This window comes from Sturnira hondurensis, unplaced genomic scaffold (assembly GCF_014824575.4).
Source record: "Sturnira hondurensis isolate 20B ecotype Veracruz unplaced genomic scaffold, ASM1482457v3 Scaffold0017436, whole genome shotgun sequence".
NCBI classification, from domain to species: domain Eukaryota; kingdom Metazoa; phylum Chordata; class Mammalia; order Chiroptera; family Phyllostomidae; genus Sturnira; species Sturnira hondurensis.
Window position 1 is genome coordinate 11667949 of NW_028090067.1, and position 18484 is coordinate 11686432.

At 50.0% G+C, this 18484-nt stretch overlaps 1 protein-coding gene across 1 annotated transcript in view; it reads right to left on the reverse strand.

Annotated features, from left to right (window-relative positions):
- Positions 1–18484, reverse strand: part of NUAK1 (NUAK family kinase 1) — a 72707-nt gene that overhangs the window by 36858 nt on the left and 17365 nt on the right. The window contains exon 2 of the mRNA XM_037067836.1: positions 3301–3421. Coding sequence (XP_036923731.1) covers positions 3301–3421 — 121 coding nt within the window. The remainder of the gene's footprint in view (positions 1–3300; positions 3422–18484) is intronic.

Genomic DNA, 18484 nt, shown 5'->3' on the forward strand with positions numbered 1-18484 from the left:
AAAGAAAAGAGGACTGCAGTTAAGCCCCTGGGAGTTCGCTGGGTAAAAGCACTACCTGGTATGTACGGTACTCGGCACGCAGGTCACAGACACTGATGGCAGTGGGGGTTTTTCCAGCCCATCTGAAGTCAGAATCCCTCTGAGAGTCTAATGAAAGCTATGCACCCCCCCATAAAATAACCCCCACTTACCACATTATCCCATCATGGTCCCACCCTGCAGTGGTGACAGTGTCCTGTGTCTACACTGCCCGATGGGGCAGCCACTAGACACAGGTGCCTATCAAGCATCTGACATGTGGCTAGTGCGACTAAGAACTGAATTTTCACATTTTTTTATTTCGGTGACTTTTAATTTAAACATCCATCTGTGGCTGTGGCTGTTGTATTAGACAATGTAGTGACAAACTGTCCCAGAGAGTTTACAGAGCCCCGGAAAATGCCCTTGACAGTGGACCCCAAGTTAAGAACCACTTACAATGATGACACCATCTTCATAATACTCCCCGCTTTTGCGCCCCCAGCACATGGACTGTCTCGCTCAGTCCTACTGACAGCCCAGTGAGAGAGCAGGGCACTCACCCCCATTTTGTGATTGTGGTCCCTGCGGCACTGAGAGGCCTGCCCACCCGCCCAAAGGTGCAGGTCTAGGCCACTGTCTGATGTGAGAACTCAAGCTCTTTCCTGACCCCCTGAAACCAGTCCAGGGGGCTACGAACTGAGATGAATGGAGGCCTTCTCGAGATGAATGGAGGGAGATTATTCCGAGTCACCCAAAGAACTTCAGTTCCCACTGGGACCCCTCGAAGCAAGGGCTTCTCGTCTTCTTGAAGCCTCCAGCAGGGACTGGACTGAGGCCAGCTTGACCTTGATCATGGAAAGTTCTTCCATTCAGGTTCCTCTCTGGCCTTCCCCTGGGAGGCACACAGACACCCTGCTCCCCATTCGGCCTGCAGGATTCCCAGGAGCAGTGGAGAAGCCAGGAGACTCTGATCACCCCAGACACCTCCCAAATAAAGAACCTGGGAACTTCATGCTGGGAGAGCACTCTCTCTCTGCCTTCCTGATAAAGAAGGCCCCCGCTCAAGGTCAAGAAATGCCAAACACAGAAGTCTTCACAGAGCATGTGACCCACCCCAGTCCCACCATACATCTGTCTTCAGGTTTCCATAGCAACTGGGCCAGAGGGAGCCAGAGCACTGAGAAGTTCCTAAAACTCCCTCTCATCCTGCACTCTGTATCTCCCCCACTTCTAACCTCTAGAAAGTCCCCTCCTTCACCAGGCGGATCCAGATTTGTTTATCAGCCTGAAATCCCACACCAGCCATTTCTTCCTCAAAATAACGCCTCCAAGGCCCATCCCAGATCCCACACGCCTTCGTGAAAACGTCTAACCCACAGGCCTCCACAGCCCCAGAAGACGCTGCTTACACACCTGCAGAACACCTTTCCTGTCACGCCTTGCCTCGCTTCCTGAGCACGAGATCCATACCATGTTCCTCTTTAGGAATTTCTAACCACGTTCCACACAGCATCGCAAGAAGCACACACTCAGTAAGACCTGCGGCTCCCAAGCTGTTAAAATGCAGGTGGCCGGGCCACACCCCAGAGGTGCCAATTCAGCAGGTCCGGGGGGAGGCCTGGGAACCTGCATTTCTAACGATCCCAGTTTATACTGATGCTGCGGGTCTAGGCCCCGCACTTCGAAAATCACTGCAAGAGATGGCTGTGGGGTGAATAAATGACCGACTGAATGAAAATGTCCCTTAAAAATCAATATAAACAATATTATCCACATTTCCTTCTAGGTGAGGAGCAAAACACAGCAGGGAGCCAGAAGGAGGATGTTAAATATCAGAGAAACTTCAGGGTTATTACCTTTTTGTGTTCTCTTAGCGCTCACTGTAGAACTTGTCATGATCAGACCACAAATTAAACGTAAGTTCATTATTCTGACTCAACTATCTATTAAAAATATTCTGTGTGTGTGTGTAGATGCAGAAAGAACTACCTGAAAATATATTCACTAATAATCCTCATATAGGGATGTTGAGATTTCCATGAACTTTACAATTTTTGTAACTCTGTATTATATGTGAATTTATTTTTACTGTAATCATGTATTAATTTTATAAAAATAAAGCTACATAGTAATGTAGATAGTTATATACACACATACATGTAACCTCACATATACACACACATGTATCCTCAAGAAACACTTAGAAAGTCCAGGTCTTGAAATTTTTCATAAGAAAATGATCAGAAGTGAATGTAAAAACAATGTCCAAGGAGGGCCACTAAAGCCCTGTTTACAATAACCAGAAACTTGAAACAACTTAAACATCTGACAAAGGAATTAGATTCAATAAATTATGGTATTCCCATAAGTGGAATACTATAAAGTATTTTAAAATGTCTCTGTAGGGGATATTTATTGACATAGGAAGAGATGCGTAATACAAAAAAATGAAAACCAATTAACCTAAAAAACACCATCAACTATATGACCTAACTTTGGATAAAGGCATATACAGATATACAGAAGCAGATAAAAATATAAATATGGACAGAGAGCTTTTTATCAAACTGGGAGCTAGAACAGAAACTATTTCTTAACATGAGTATTTTAACCATTTCTGCAATAAACACATACATTGCTTCTGTAATATTTTCCTAGGAAATTCTTAAAAATGAGAAGCTGCAGAACATTTATACTCGCCATTTCTCCCCATGCGGGACCAAAGAGGTTGACGTGTGAGCACTTTCGTAAGCTTTTCCCTTCCCTGCCCTTCCGTAAACACCAGGTATAATTTGGATCTATTTGCATCAACAAATCCCTCTTTTTTCCCCAAAGTTTTCTGGACCTGCTCAAAAGTAATTCCTAACTCAAAGAGCCTAGCTTTGCGTAACTCATGACGCCACCCCTTGAGCATCATCAGCTTTGACATTGACAATGTATCCCCTGTGACTTGGTCAGCCAACAAACTTGGCCATTTTTTCAGAAACAGTGGCTGTCTCACATACCAGCTCTCAATAAGGTGGGTTGCTTAGCAACCACCAAGGACCTGGGAAGCCGGAAGAAGGCACCCGTAGGAGATAGTTTATGACCAAAGTGAGCTGGGTTGTGTGTCTGGTTGTATTCAAGGTAACCAAATAAGAGATAACACCTGGCTATTTTTGCATCATGAGGAAAAATACTTGGCTCCTGCCCAGAAGGGCAATTACCTAAAAATCTTGGCAGGCCTTTGTGGTATGAGAAATGGTAACTGATACGAGGATGGGAAAAAAAATCACTGACCTTCATAAATACTGATGATATGAGGATGGTTGAGGGATGACATAATCTCGATCTCTCGTCTGATGTGAACCATGTCTTGTTCATCCTTAATTTTGTCCTTACGAATGGACTTTATAGCAACCTGTAAAGTCAGGAAATGAAATGTTACTCAGAGAACCGAACAGATGCAAATCAGCCATTGGGTGAGTTTGGAAAATAAGTACAGATGTTACATGTTGGCAGAATCGACGATAACCAAAAAAAGATTCCAAATACCCCCGTCGTGCCTTCCCTTCACAGCAGAAACACCCTTCTCCCGACTACAGACAACATCAGGTTTTCACAGCCTGGGGTCTGGGAGGGTGAGTTTCTTTTTCACAAAGTGGAGGCTGCTTCACGCGGCCAGGTTCATTAACTCTAGGAATCCTGGTCCTTTGAAAAAGGAAAAAACGGAGAGCTCGGTTTACAGGGTATCGATGAGCAAACACGGAGGTGAAATCAGTATCACTCAGCTCCTCTGGCAGCTACCACGGCACCTACCACGGCACCGGCCAGGGAGAGCTTTCCTGTCCGCCCTAGCGGGAGGCCATGTCCTCCCAAAACCTGGGTTGTAAGACTCCAGCTTACACCTTGTTCATCCACGAGCTCAGAGGCCAAATCCCCCTGACACCTTTCCTCTTGCCCAAGGCACCCTCAGCAGCTCAGGTTGTGACCAAAGGGCTCTGCTAGGGGACGATCCAGGGGAAACCGAGGGAGTGACAGCCGGACTCCTGGCCAGCCCCAGGTGATTCCCAAAGCTCCAGACCTGCAAATTCAAACCAGTGAGAAGTGCCGGGGCTGACACACGGAACAATTACTCAGAACAAAAAAGAAATCCATAAATAAAAAGGCATTAAATGACAGTGGGAATCCAATAAGGAAAATTACACTTGCCAATGGATTCATCTCTGCTCATGAGCAAGCTGGTTGGTAATTTAATTTGCCCTGGCTCTAAGAGGGGGCAAAAACTACTCAGGTGGGAGAGGCATCCACGAGTAGCAAGAAGCCGGCCAACCAATGTGCCGTCTGCTCCGAAAACCTGAGTAGTGACCCCCAACCTGGTGTGCCTGTGACCTTCACTCACCTGTCCCAGGCTTTCCCAGATGAAAGCGGTTAAACCTTGCTCTGGATTCCGAAGCCATAAAGTGCTCCAAAGAAAACAAAATGTCCTTGTTATCAGCAGCCCAGGGTCACGCCTGGAGTCTCACAGGGCAAACCACAGTGGGCCTCGGCAGGCTGGTGATCACATCCGTGGACATTCATGGTTCTGGCTTCCACCACCCGCCCACCTCAAACTGTACACGGAAACAATTCTAAAAGGCAGTGAGTCCATGGGCAATGCGACAAGAATGGCAAAGCTATTTTTACTGTTTTTGCTATTTACTGACCTCCCCCAAACAGGTCACGTCAACTAGCAGCTCCCTGTACTTCGTTGCGGAACCTTCCCCCGAGGCAATTAAATCAGATTTTGTGTCACTACTTGACTCCACACTAGTGGGGACCCTACTCACTGCTTTGTCTCAAAGCTCAACAACATGCCTGGCACGTGGCAGGCCTGAGAAAACAGTGTGGGCAGGCAGGCAGGCAGGTAGACAGAATGGGAAGGAGAGGAGAGGAGGGAAGGAGGGAGGAGAGATGGAGAGGGGGAGGCGGGAGTTGATGCTAGGAGGTGATGAGAGCTCGGACTAGAGAAGCGATAGGGAAACTGGCACAGAGAAGAAGGAACCACTTCTGCCCAACTAACCGCCAAGACAGGCACAGTGGGAAGACGACTTGGGATTTCTTGGAGATCCTACCTACGTGGGTAATCGAGGAATGAAGAGAGCACACAGGAAACACGGGACACTCTGCTGGATAAAAGGCGGCGGGCTGCACAGACACCAACACAGACACCAACGAGCCGCCAGCTACAAGGCCCCTTTTCACCCATGGCCAGCCCCATTCAGGAAGCAGCGAGAAAAGCCTCTGTGTGCTTACGTCAAATGTAAAGACATGACTGGAAGGCTTTATCTCACGAGAGCGGGCCGGTGATCCTGAGAGCTGGTTCTTGGAGGCAGCAGACAGTGAGCACACACAGGCCTGGAGGATGTGGGTGGCTGTTGGACCGACTCCTACATTCCTCCAGGAACTAAAGATGGGAGGAGGGGCAAAACCACCCCTTTGATTATGCAGCAGGCTGAACTTGGCCTTGAGGAGGCCCTATTGTCAAAAGACAATAGGAAATACATTCTTTCACCATCCAGGGTCAGGGGAGGGTAGTGACATTCAATGGGAGGTGGGGGGGTGAAAAAATAAGCCCTCTTGTCAATTCCCCCCAGCAGGAGCCAGAGGCCAGGAGTCCCACAGTGCCTTTGCCAGGGAGATGCTTCCAGCCCAGTGTGAGTGGGGGGGCACCCACATTCTAATGAAACCCCACTCAGCACTGAGGAAACTAAAAGGCTCCATAAATGTTAATAAGCAGGGTAGCCGTCCCTCCACAAAAGCTTCCCTCTCCCAGCAATGAATCTTCTATTGAAAACGTGAAAGAGGACTCATTCTATCCCCTGTTTCAAAGGGGTGGGGGGAAGTGAGGAGGCGTAGAGGCCAGCACTCACTTAGAACCGTGCGACTGCCCGAGGGAGGGCTTTCAGGTCAAGTCCCGCAAGCAGTGAGGTGACTCACCCAAGGTCACAGAGACAGTCCATGGCAAACCACAAAAATAACGGCATAGTAATAATGGCGGGAGCACTTCACACGGGCTAAGTGCCTTGTGCGCCTCAGGTCTTCACATCCTTCTCCTCATTCAGGTCTCAGCTTCACGTGCCCCTCAGGGAGGCTCTGGTTGATAAGGCCTCCCCAGCCAGCCCCCCTACACCTTTCCCCATTTCATCTTTTCGGGAGCGTTTCACACCGTCTGAAATCATCTTGTGTCTTTGTTTGCTGCATATTCTTTCAGCCTGTGGGCCAAACCCAGCTTGAGGCCTGTTTAGAACTAAGGATGAGTTGTCACATTTTTAAACAGTCGTTTACAAAGAAGAAGGAGATCTATAACTGTAGCTTGTCATGGAATGTAGTGGCCGCTTCATGAACTTGACAGATAAACTTGCGCCAGGGCACAGTGAAGTCGTATTGCATAATGGTTAACGACGTGGCCTTGATTCCTAGTTAAAATCCCTCACTAGCTGTGTGACCTTGGGCAGGTTACATAACCACTCTGTGCTCCAGTTTCCTCATCTGTCAAGTAGGGAAATAACGTACCAGCTTCATAGGTGTCTCCCTGTGAGGACGACACGTCAGGGGCTTAAATGTGCCTGGCCCAGGGTAGATGTTCAATAAGTGTCAAACATGTTTAACCTGGAGAGAGTGCCCCCCAAACGGGGCCTGCCTTCCTTCCTTTCATCCTCAGAGCAAACCTGAATTCCTCCTGGTTTCTCATGAAGCAGTGAGTGAAGGCCTCGGGAATAGAAATCACTTTTGTTCCCAAAGAACCCACAGAGCTAGACCATCTGTCTCTGAGGCCTTTAAATTGTACCCTCACCTGAAATGTCAGGAAGCTCGGAGCAGCTGGGGTCCACTACATATGGCACCTGAGTCTGAGATCAGACAAAAGATGACAAACTTGAACCTAGGACCATATTCCCCCATCTCCTTCTTGGGGTCACCCGTCCCGGTGAACAAGGAAATGCAACCTTCCTCCTTAGAATCAGAAGTCGGGCTCAAGCTATCCGCTCCGGCTTTTCTGGATTTGCTCATCCACTTGCTCTGTGGAGCGCCTACCAGGTACCAAGCACAAATGCTGAGACAACACAAGAGGTAGCCGGCATGGCTCTGCCCCAGCCCTCGAGGTGGGGAAAAGGGAGGGGACAGGGACAAGAAAAATTACATAATCTCCCTCGTGACCAAAGGCTACCGAAGAGGAGCACAGAGATGCCGGCGTTACGGGGGAAAGGTCCTCTCCAGTTTTCTTGCACCCTCCCCACATCTACAAAGAAAGACGGAAACAAGTAAAGGGCTCAGCAGGAAGAGATAACCAAATGTCTGGAATTCCACACCCTCCAAAAAACCCCTCCAATTTGTTCTAGCCCCAGTCAGATTCCACTCCACCTTGAAGATGGCTGGAGCAAGGAAGTCAGGTGTCTGAGCCCAATATGATGCGCAGCAGCTTCCATAGCTGTCCCCACGTCTAGACGGCCCCGTGCACCTTATAAAACAGTCTGCCTTTCAATAAGGCCACCCCATCGCTTAATGTTTAAACCGGCTGCAGCAGCAGGTCCGGCCGGGGAGGGGCGGGGGGCCTGCCAGCGCTGCCCTGCAGTGCCTGCCTGTGTAAGAGGCAGACTCAGCCCAGCCGATTCCCATCCCTTGTGAAACATCCGAGCCAGCCTCTTCTTCTGCAGAGGTAGGCACTCCTTTTTGGGAATAATCACCCCAAACCACCTGCTCTGCAGCCTTCCACCATGGCCGCTGTGAACAGTTAAGAGCTCGGTGATCTCGGCAGGGCAGTGCGGGGAAAGCTTAGCCTTTTCCTGGCTGGCTGACCTCAGGCAAGCCCCCGCCTCACAGGCCTCAGTTTCCTCATCTGTGAAATGGGGTTAGCAAGTCGTACCTCCTGGGGTGGCTGTAAAGAGTGGAAATAACATAAGTAACGTGCCTGGCACACAGTGAACAGTGGTGACTATAAACGAGGCCTATCGGATACGGGGCCCCAGGCCGTGTGTGAGGGGTGACGAGCGCACAGTGAGTCATCTCACAGACCTCTCCCCACGTGTTTCCCCGACACGGCTTCTCCTCCCTCTGTTATACTGAAGGAAGAGCAGGTTGAAACTCATACCCAGCCTGCATGCCCGCGCGCCATCTCCTGGGCCCGCTTTGGGGAAGGGGCGACATCCCGGGTGGGTTGTGTGTACATCTGAGGCTCTAGCCCAGAGCTTCACTGCCCTCGTCCCTCCACAGCCACCAGCAGAGATGCTCAGTCACTTCCATGTGTCAGCCTGCATAGAGTGTTCTAGAACGGTGCCTCCCAAACAGGGGTCACGGGCATCTTGTTAAATAAAGTGCAGACTCTGAATCCAAAAGTCAAAGAGGGTGCCTGGGATTCTGCATGTCTAGCAAGCTCTCAGGTGTCACTAACATCACAGGTTGGAGGACCCACTTTGAGCAGGGAGATAGTGCTCTGCCTTTGACCTTGACCCATCAACTTTTTTTGTTTGTTTTGTTACACCATAATCAGTGACACTTCTAAATCAACGACAACATTCTTAATAATGGCAGTGACACTCATTGTGTGTTAACCGTGAGCCAGAGGCCCTGATCTCATTTAATGCTAACTGTGCCCCCATTGTAGAGGGGAAGAAACTGAGGCACAGAGAACATAAACATTACCCTAAGTCACACAGCTTACAAACCATGGAGCTCAGACTCCATTCCAGTGGGGCTGAGCCCAGAGGCTGCTGATTCTTGGCGCTGTGGATAAAGTTGGGAGAGATAGCAAACGTGGCTGGTGACAGAATCTCTCAAAAGATCCGAAACGGTTTCCCAAGCCCAGTGTGATGGGCCCCCTCCAAGCAGATGAAGTCTTATGGGGTCACATGTGAGGCGCTGGGAGGTGGGACTGGGGATTGAGCAGCAAGGAAGACACACAGCCATAAACAGGGCATTAGCATCACTTATTGAAAGCAAGTTTGCAGGTACCTGGCAATAGGAGTTGGCAGCTGCCCCACCATTCACCAGATGTGATCTCACACCCAGCCACGTTCCACGGGGGCTGCGGGGCACGGAGTCAGAGGCAGCCCGGGGACCTTTTCTGACCAAGGAGTCCATTGCAAGAGACCAGTCAAGCTGGAGGCCAGTGCGCAGACTCCTGCTCTCGTCTGCTTGACGGCCAGAGTTCGGGCAAGGCAGAGGTGCACATGGGCCACACGGGTCCCGAGCTCCCCGGGATCACCAAGTGGCTTCCACTCAGAAAACCTGTGCACAGCCATCACCCAGGCGATATACCACCCAGGAGACCACCTTGCAGCCAAAGCCCCTAATTAATTAAATGACCCCCGGCTCTTTGTGAGCAGCCTGGCCAGCTCAGGAAAACATTCCAGCAAGATGCGGTGATGCAACTGGCCACACAAGGACCCAGGCCAGCTCCGCCGTGGGGCCCGCAGGCCTCTTCCTCTCCGGCCTGTTGATTCGTGTCTTTACATGGGTGTTTTTTCAGACAGAAGCGGGTTGGAAGCCAGGAGTTGTATCAACAGGCTCTGAGGAGAGGCACCCTGATGCCAGGGAGCAAGGCGTGGGTGAAAAAGAGCTGCTTCTTCAAAGAATGGCGCCCCCCCCATCTGCCCCCTGCAGCCCTTCAGTCTCGTGAGAGGTTCTAGACACATAATCCTCTGTCACTGGGTTCTCATCCCCTACTTCCCAGACTCCCCATCAGAGATGCTGTTTCCTCCAACGAGGCTGCTTTTTCTCCTGCCACGAAAAATGGGTTCTGTTTCCAGAATTTAAGCGGCAAGTCAGGCTTTTATTTGATGGGGCCGGGGCCTGCCTAGGCGGACCTCAGAAAGGCGTGGGACTATTTTCCTACGTGCATAGTCAGTCCTTGATTTCTGTCACTCCCCCTCCAAGAACTGAACTAATACATGGCGATGCCACAAGGGAAGTGGGATTACTGACTAAGAAATCTCGGGCAGATTTACACTCCCGGTACGGCGGGCGCTGGGGTTTGTAAACACGAGACAGTGGCTGTGCTGACCGAGCCACGGCAAGGCCAAGGGAAAGTTAACACCAGCAGCGGTGCCAAAAGCAAGCAACAGTTAGATGCTCAGAGAGAGCAATTTGCCAAAGGGCGGTGAGCTCACCCCCTGCGTCAGATCCCCTGGTGGGGGGAGGGGCGGGGAACTATCAAAACGCAGATTCCGGGGCCCACCCAGAATCTATTGAATTTTGAGGGTGGGGGCAAGCTGGTATCATTATCATGACAAGCATTTTTTTTTTTTAGCATCCCTGGTGACTCCGCTGCACTCTGCAGTTTAAGAAATGCCGTCTTACACCAAGGTAAGTGTGGCCGTGATGGCCCTTATTATTCTGTACCCTAAATATGATGCAGTCCTGTTCAGCATTCGGTGATTAGTGAAAGTTGATGAGCTGCCCATCTATATGGAGGGTAATTATAAACCAGCTGCTTCCTGGAGAAGACTGACGCAGTGACCTGAATTAATTTACCACGAGCAAATGGAAGGCTTCTTCCTCTCCTCCTAGCCCAAGGCAAGCCTGTGGCTGCTGTAAGGGCAGGAAGCCGGCTGCTGATGGATGACTTCATGTTCGGCACGCAGACTGGGGCTCCCAGTCCTGGTAAAAGTGAATGTGACCAAAGGAGGAGAGAGAAAGTGAGCCCCCAAAGCCTGTGCGGAGCCTTCTGCCTGCTCCCTCTGCGCTGTGAGGAGCCTTCTTTCACCGGGACCCTCTGGACGTGTCTCCAGGCTCTGCCTGCTCTAATAAACACCCCCAAGGATTCCTGCGTGAAAAGGCCTCTAGTAGCACAAAAGGTGCTCCACAGGTAACTGGAGCTGCAGGAAGACTGAAAATGCAAGACCAAGCAGCTGTTTACGGACTTCCACGTCACCACAAGCCAAATACAACACCAGCTCTGAATTCTCAAGTACCATGGCTTTTCTTCCAGGGGACACCTGCCCCGGGGAGGGAGAGGATGGGCCGGACCAGAGGGCCAAGGTTACTCACAAGCTGGACCTACCCAACCGGTAGCATCCGATCACCCTGACTCTGTTTATAACTCGGCTTGGATAAGCTTAGGGTTGTGCAACTTTTATTTATCAGCCTCCAAGCCCAGCAGAGACTCAGCCAGAACCACCAAGAAACCCAGCATCAGCACTTCGGCCCTGTTATCAGTCACAGCCAGGCCTAGGCGCACCCCGCCGTGCAGACAGGTCCTCAGGAAAGTGCGTCACAGGCTCAGCGTCCTCATCAGCAATGAGGAGGAGGACAAGAGTACCAACCCCTCTGGTTGGCATCGGTAGGAGTCATACCGGCTTATGCGTAGGATGTAGGGCAGAGAAGGCCGGGCATCACTACGGCAGAGGCACGGTTAGCACCATTATCATCAGCAGATGTCAGAGCTACAGGCCCCTCAGAAGGTTCTATGCCGCCTCCCCTCCCCCTTTTTACAGATGAGGAAACTGAGTCCCAGGCAGCTTCAAGCACAGGTCCCAAGTTAACAGCAGCACCGGAACTGAGGCAAGAGTCCGGAGACTCACTCCAGCCCTAGATGAGTACTCTGGGCAAAGAGTCCTCCATTCCAAGCCGCAGCCAGCAGCACCTCTGCCACAGGTGCCCACAGGTACAGGTGAGGCAGGCTCCTACACGGCCAAATCCCCGGAAGTGCCACATGGCTAATGCCCCCAGACGAGGACGTGAGGCGTGGTGGACACGCCTAAGCGTGCTGGAAAATGATGACCCGCTTTGCAGCATGGTGCCTTCTTTCAGCCCCATCTAACGCCAGGGGGATGGCCTCACACAGACACGCCAGGGACACTGGTTTCGGTCCAATTCAGTCCAAAATGTGTCCCAATTTCTGAAGGCTGATGTGATGTCACATATGAACAGGCATACTTGGGAGGTTTTTACCCCCTTATTTTTTCATTCACTGAAAACAGTGCCTTTAAAGATTAACTGCTGGCTGCTCCCTGGCTGTGGGAGCAGTGAACAATGAACACAAAAGACCTAAGACAAAAAATCCGTTCTGCAAAGGGAAAGGAGACTAGTCAACTGCTTTTGGTTGATCCAAGTGAGCAGGACCGCGAAGAACAAGTTTTTAAATTCTTGAATTCTCGAAATACACATCACGTGCAAAAAAGGGGGCATGGCTTTAAACTTGATTTTGTATTTTAACCACGGGTGATTTTATAGCTAAGTGAAAGAGGAGATTCTTTGGAAGTTATTTTTATCCTGACAGACTCCCTCTTCCTCGAAAAACTGATTTATGGCAATTAGACTGTGCAAAGACCTATCAGACCAGGAGGGAACAATAGCCCGGGCTGCAGCCTGTCCCCTGGGGGGCCTCATTCATCATTCCCTCCCAAGCAGAAGCTTCTTTCCTTCCAAGGGAAGCACTCACTGTCCATTATGCAGAGAGTTAACAGGCTGGTTCCTGCTCCACAGCCCCATTGCAAAATCTATCTGGATGTTTATCAGCCCGCCAATTACGGCCCCACAGACCTGCCCGGGATGCTTGTCACGGCAGCACCTCCGGCTACAAATGCACAGCGCGCCCACTCCCAGCGATGACAGCCCGACCCCCGAGGAGCATGCTCAGTTTCAGGCAGGCATTTCCTGCCCCCGGGGTTCAGGATCAGCTGCACCGCACGTCTGCAGTTGACCATCCCCTCCACGTCCATGCCCTGCAATGAGCCCCAGAAAGCTGGGCCAGGCCCCATTCATAACCTCGCTCGCCATTGCTGGTAGGTTTCACCTGCACGGAGACTGTTTTCCTCAGTACAACGCTGGGCCCAGCAGGTGCCTGCTGTGTATGTAGTAAATGCCAAGAAGTTGGGGCTGAAATGCACCCCGAGTATTAAAAAGGCCCCTTAACGTCATGCTACATGAAGAAAGGCGGACAGAAAAAGACAAGTCCCATGTGATTTCACCTACATGTGAAATATAAAAGACCCAAACTCACAGATAAGTAGAGAGTGGATGGGTGGGGGGCCGGGGGGCGGTGGGGGGAGAATGGGGCGATGCCGGCCAAAGGGCACAGACTTTCGGCTGTAAGATGAATACGTTCTGGGGAATTGAATGTGCAGCATGGTGAGTAGAGTTAAGGATATTGCATCATACACCTGGAAATTTTAAGACAGTAGATCTTAAATGTTATCGCCACCCACGGGTGCACACAAATTGTGAAGACGACCGTCACGCGAGGGGATGGAGGTACCCGACTAGCCGCACTGTGATCATCATTCTGCCACGTACACGTGTATCAACTCACCACCCGCCCACCTTAAACCGGCACACGTTCCGTGTCATTCTATGTCAGTAAAGCTGGGGGAGCAAGAAACGACCGGTGAAAACCATAAAGCAGGACACCCCATCGTTCCACAGGCCCCTGCCACTGAGCCTTCTTTTACTTACTACTCTCCCAAGTGTTGAATCCCATCCGTCCTTGTCCCAAAATCACTTAGCCTGAACTTGCTCATCTTTCAAATGGTGACAGGCTGGGAGATAACCCCCCTCATAGCAGCTAACAGCACTCATAATAATCACCAGCCATCAAGCCCTTCATATACGCCAGGCATTGGCACCACCCCACTAAACGCCTCAACCTCTCACTCATTAAACTCTTGCAGAAGCGTTATTGTTTCTGCTTTCTCGATGAATATAAACTGCGTCTGAGAGAGGTTAACTCGTCCTGGGGCACACAACTAATAAGTAGCAGAGCTGGGTCTCACCAAAAGCATCCGAAGACCACACACTCTTAACCTCGGTACCTCACTGACAAAGGACGCCACCCCGTGCCTGGCACACGGTCCATATCTGAAGAATGAGAACTCAATCAGAGTCTCTGGAGACGAAGGCTCCACCAAAGCCACACTGCCCTGTCCCCACCCCAAGTTTTTTTTTAAAGCTAAAATGTGAGCCACCTCCATCTTCAAAGGCACACCCACTGGTGTTCCTCGCTGCTCTCCATGAGACGAGTCAATGCAGTCGGCAGAAGCAGACAGCAGGGCCTGGGAGGCGTGTCCCTAAAATGATGCAATAATGAGTCAATTCTCCAGCAAGCAGTTTGAGGAAATCTACTGTGAATAGGGCATTGATCCAGGTGCTGTAAAACATGACCCAGACCTATCCCTTAGGTTGTTTACAATCCATCTGGAAAGAGCAGTGGACACGGGGACTCCTGCCTGCCCCACACCCATTCACCCTTCTACTGGCAGAAACCCCCGACCTGACTCTGGGGACCAGCGCTACCCCACTGGATGCAGTTTTAAAGAGACAGACAGTCAGTCAAGATCATTCATGCCAATGGATGGACCCATGATCCTAGAGTTTGACGAGGGAGATGCTCTTTCCCCAGAAGCGAATGTTCAGTGGTGGGAAACAGCGGGGGCATCCATCCCAACAACAATCTCAGACAAGACCAACTGTTCGTGGCTCCTCCCACCCAGTTCCCCAAAGCTTTCTTAGCCCTGGTTTTCCTCCTCCCAAGTTTGGTCCTGTGCGATACGCTGACCGAGAGGGATACCCTGATTAATTACTTTCATCAGTAAGGATCAGTTTCGACACATCTTGCAGAAAGGTGCAGGACATCTGGCCATATTTTTTTGCCAAATAATATTCACACCAAAAAAATATTTACCAGTCGTTGCTGACTGAATTGTATGTGTACACCCCTCCCCCCGCCCCAACACACAGGTTCATCTGGTGAAGCCCTCCTCTCTAGCGTGACGACATTGGGAAACGGGACCTTTAAGGAGATAATGCAGGCTAGGTGAGGTCATAAGGGTGGGGCCCTGATCCCATAGGGCTGGTGTCCTTCTGACCGGAGGAAGAGACACCAGGAACATGCACACACCAAGGAGAGGCCGTGTGAGGCCACAGTGGGAAGGCAGCTGTCTACAAGCCGTGGAGAGAGGTCTCACCAAAAACCAATCCTGCTGACACATTGATCTTGGACTCCAGCCTCCAGAAGGGCAAAAAATTAAATTTCTGTTGTTTGCGCCACTCAGTCTGTGCTGTTCTGTTATGGCCGCCCGAGCAGACTCATACACTCTAATCGGTGTCCACGCTACCGAAACACATCAGCACGCAAACTAACGAAAGGGGGGCGTCATTCATGGTCAACCCCAGGCAGGGCGAGCAGAGGACGCAGAACAGCCCTAACCGTTCTGTTCACACCTGCGTCCCCAATATCTAAGAAAGAGTCTGGCCCCTCCCCCAGCAGACTTTCAATAAATATTTGTTCAGTTGAATTGAACCAAACACAATAAATATCAGAAGTCCTAATTTTCAGGAGAGTGACTCCTTTCTTACCCACCCACCCACCACCATCAACCCAGCCCAGCATTTACAGGCTGCTGAGGTCGGACCGCCTGACCAGATGGTACCCCAGGGTCCACTCTGCTCCACGCTGCTTCCGTTCTTGTGGGCAAGACCGCAAAGCCTCGGGAGCAATACCGTGCTGTAAATGACCCACTCCTTTGTGACAGCGCCACCCCGTGAATCAGGCAAGACAGGGAAACGAGAACGGAGGGAAAAGAAGTCCCCAAGTCCCCACGGGTCATAAAGTCAACACCCAAGTTTCAACCAAAGTACTTGGACTCTGTGGCTAATGCTCCTTCTACCGGACCACACCTGTTTCCACCATTCCGTCAAATCTATGGAAACACGGGTTAAAGAAGAAACACCCTGAGTCCCGACGTTGTGATGCTTCCTTTTTCTGGAACTTCAGCCTCAGGGGAAACTAGCCTAGACATCAGACTATTCAAATGTCCTGGGCGACCTGGCCAGGGAGCTACTCAGAAAAATTTGGGAGTGTGGCAAAACAAGGACACCCCTTCCTGGATCTGGCCTTTATGGCAACACTTCATAAGAACCATTCTCTTACAACAAAACTGTCAAATCCAGCAACCGCAGGCCAGAAACATCCCAGCTGAACCCGCCAAGCTCCTTTCTGATGTACTGTACACACAAATACCAATATTCCCCAGATGTTCTCCATGTAAAACATTTGGTTTGAGACACAGCCCTTCTCTCCCCAAAACTCTTACATTTGTTTAATAGACTCGTACAGTTCAGCTAAAATATCCTGGAGCAGACATCTGAAGCCAGGCCGGCTCTGATGCAAGCATCCCATCTGCAGAAAAGACAAACAAGTAAATAAGACAGCCCTCCCCAAGATTTATGCTCCCTGCATCTTTTAAGCAGGTCATAAAATGTAAGCTATACACAGAGAGCAATGCATTGGGCTTTCAAGTGTGTTTCTGAATCCATCTCCTTGTTAATCTAACACTGATGTCCAAACAGAGAGTGGGTCTGGCAGGCTGAAGAGAAGGCTACATTCTCTCTTTCTTACTCCCTCAGAAAAGGAGTTCAAAAATCTGTCACGTGAGCAAAAAAAAAAAAAAGATGACTGAGGTAAAGGTAGGTTCTTCCTGGATTCAGTTATCCAAATGTAGCAATAATTCCTTTAATTCCAAAGCCCCTTCACCCACAATCCAGAACACAGGTAAGAGGTGGTGAAAGATCTGGAAGCAGCGCAAGTGCCCTTCCGTAGGTGAGTGGGTAAAAGAGCTGTGGTACGCCTACACAATGGAATACTACTTGGCCATAAAAAAGAAGGAAATCTTACCTTTCACAACAGCGTGGGTGGACCTAGAGTGTATTATGCTACATGAAATAAGACAGAAATACAATACCATATGATTGTACTTATATGTGGAATCTAAGAACAAAATAAGCAAAATAGCAACAGACTCATAGATACAAAGAACGAACGGACAGCTGTCAAAGGGGAGGACGTTAGGGGGGTAGGTGAAAAAGGTGAAGGAATTAAGCAAAAAACAAAACTCATAGACACAGACAATAGTATGGTGGTCACTACTGGGAAAGAGGGTGGAGGGAGGAAGGGGACAGTAAAGGAGGGAGAGATGAATGGTGATGGGTAGAGACTTGACTTAGGGTGGTGAACGCACAGTACAATGTACAGATAATGTCTTAAAGAACTGTACACCTTACACCTACATCATCTTATTAACCAACGTCGCCCCAATAAATGCAATAAAAAAGAGGTGGCAAAATTGGAAATGCATTGTACTTTGAGTCGAGAGACCCAGTTTGACCACATACAACATAGGTGACCCTGGCCAGCCCTGCTCCCCCGCAGATGGCTCACACTGTTAAAGACGATGACACTTCATGACAGCCACTGTCGGGGACAGTTCAGCTGTGCAGGCTATATGAGTAAGGACAATAAACCCTTAGAAAAGCCAAGAAACATCATCAAACCCACGCACTGAGCGCCCCCCCAGATGGTTACCCATAGTTTTCCTACTAACGAGCCTCACAAGCTTGGTCCCGGCAAATCTGTGGGGACGTGGAAAGAGAGAACTGGAAAACCGAGGGAGACAGCCTCGCTGACAGGGTCCGGGCGGGACAGCTAACTTCCCCTTTAGTCTTGTCTTGTGAGTCTTCACTCCTGAGCATGCATTATTTTTGCTGTAGGGAAAAGAAGAATTTTACTGTTTAAAAAGGTCACAAGAAGGACTGAAAGCTGATGAGGGAGAAGACAGACAAACCACACAGAGCAGACATGAGAACTCCAAAACACGGTACGAAGGACCACGGAGGAGTCCCCCGAGGACACTGAGACAAGGCTCCAACACCTTCGAGGTACTTTGTTGGAAGAGCCCAGAAAGCATGCATCTACTGAGAAAGATTTCCACAATAAATAAACACATTTTTTAAGATTGGCTCTTAAATGGGTGAGGTTCAGTTACACGGAAAAATATATTTAGTTCTCTAATAAAACTTACTATTTCCACTTAACCAGGCATCAGACTACCCGGTACCCTCCACTTCCTTCACTGAAGCTCATGCCAGGTTGAACTGCACCGGTTCTAGGGCCCTGTCTGCCTTTTCCACACTCTCTCCGCCAAGCCCCCAGCGCCATCCCAGCCACGCCAGCTGCTCCGGTGTGGTGGGCTCCACAGTCCACGGAACATCTGGCTCTCCAGCAAGGCCATTCTAAAGATAAAAATCCCCAGACTCCAGACTCCTGTTTACTCTCGTTACTGACAAGTAAAGACAAAACGCAACAAGACAACATATAGAAAATGCTCTGGACAGTGCCCAACAGACAGCACATGCTCCAAAGCCACTTCTTAAATTACTGTTACTGACAAATAAGCCTTCTGCTGAGATGTGTGTAAGTAAGAACCCCAGAGTGAGATCCTCAAAAGAGGACGATGTCAGGGGGCAAAGTGAGACAGGGATCGGAGAAAGGGAACAGCTGTAGCCTCTTTTAAGAGGACATTTCAGGTCACCCCACTACAAGAAGTCCCTCCTAATGTGCTTCAGCAGCCCCTGGGGAAAAATCAGTTTTGCAGGACGGAGTTATTTCCCTGAAATGAACAGATGCGCAAAGGTCGCCACAACTGGGGCCTAAAGGGAAAACAAGCCGGCTGCC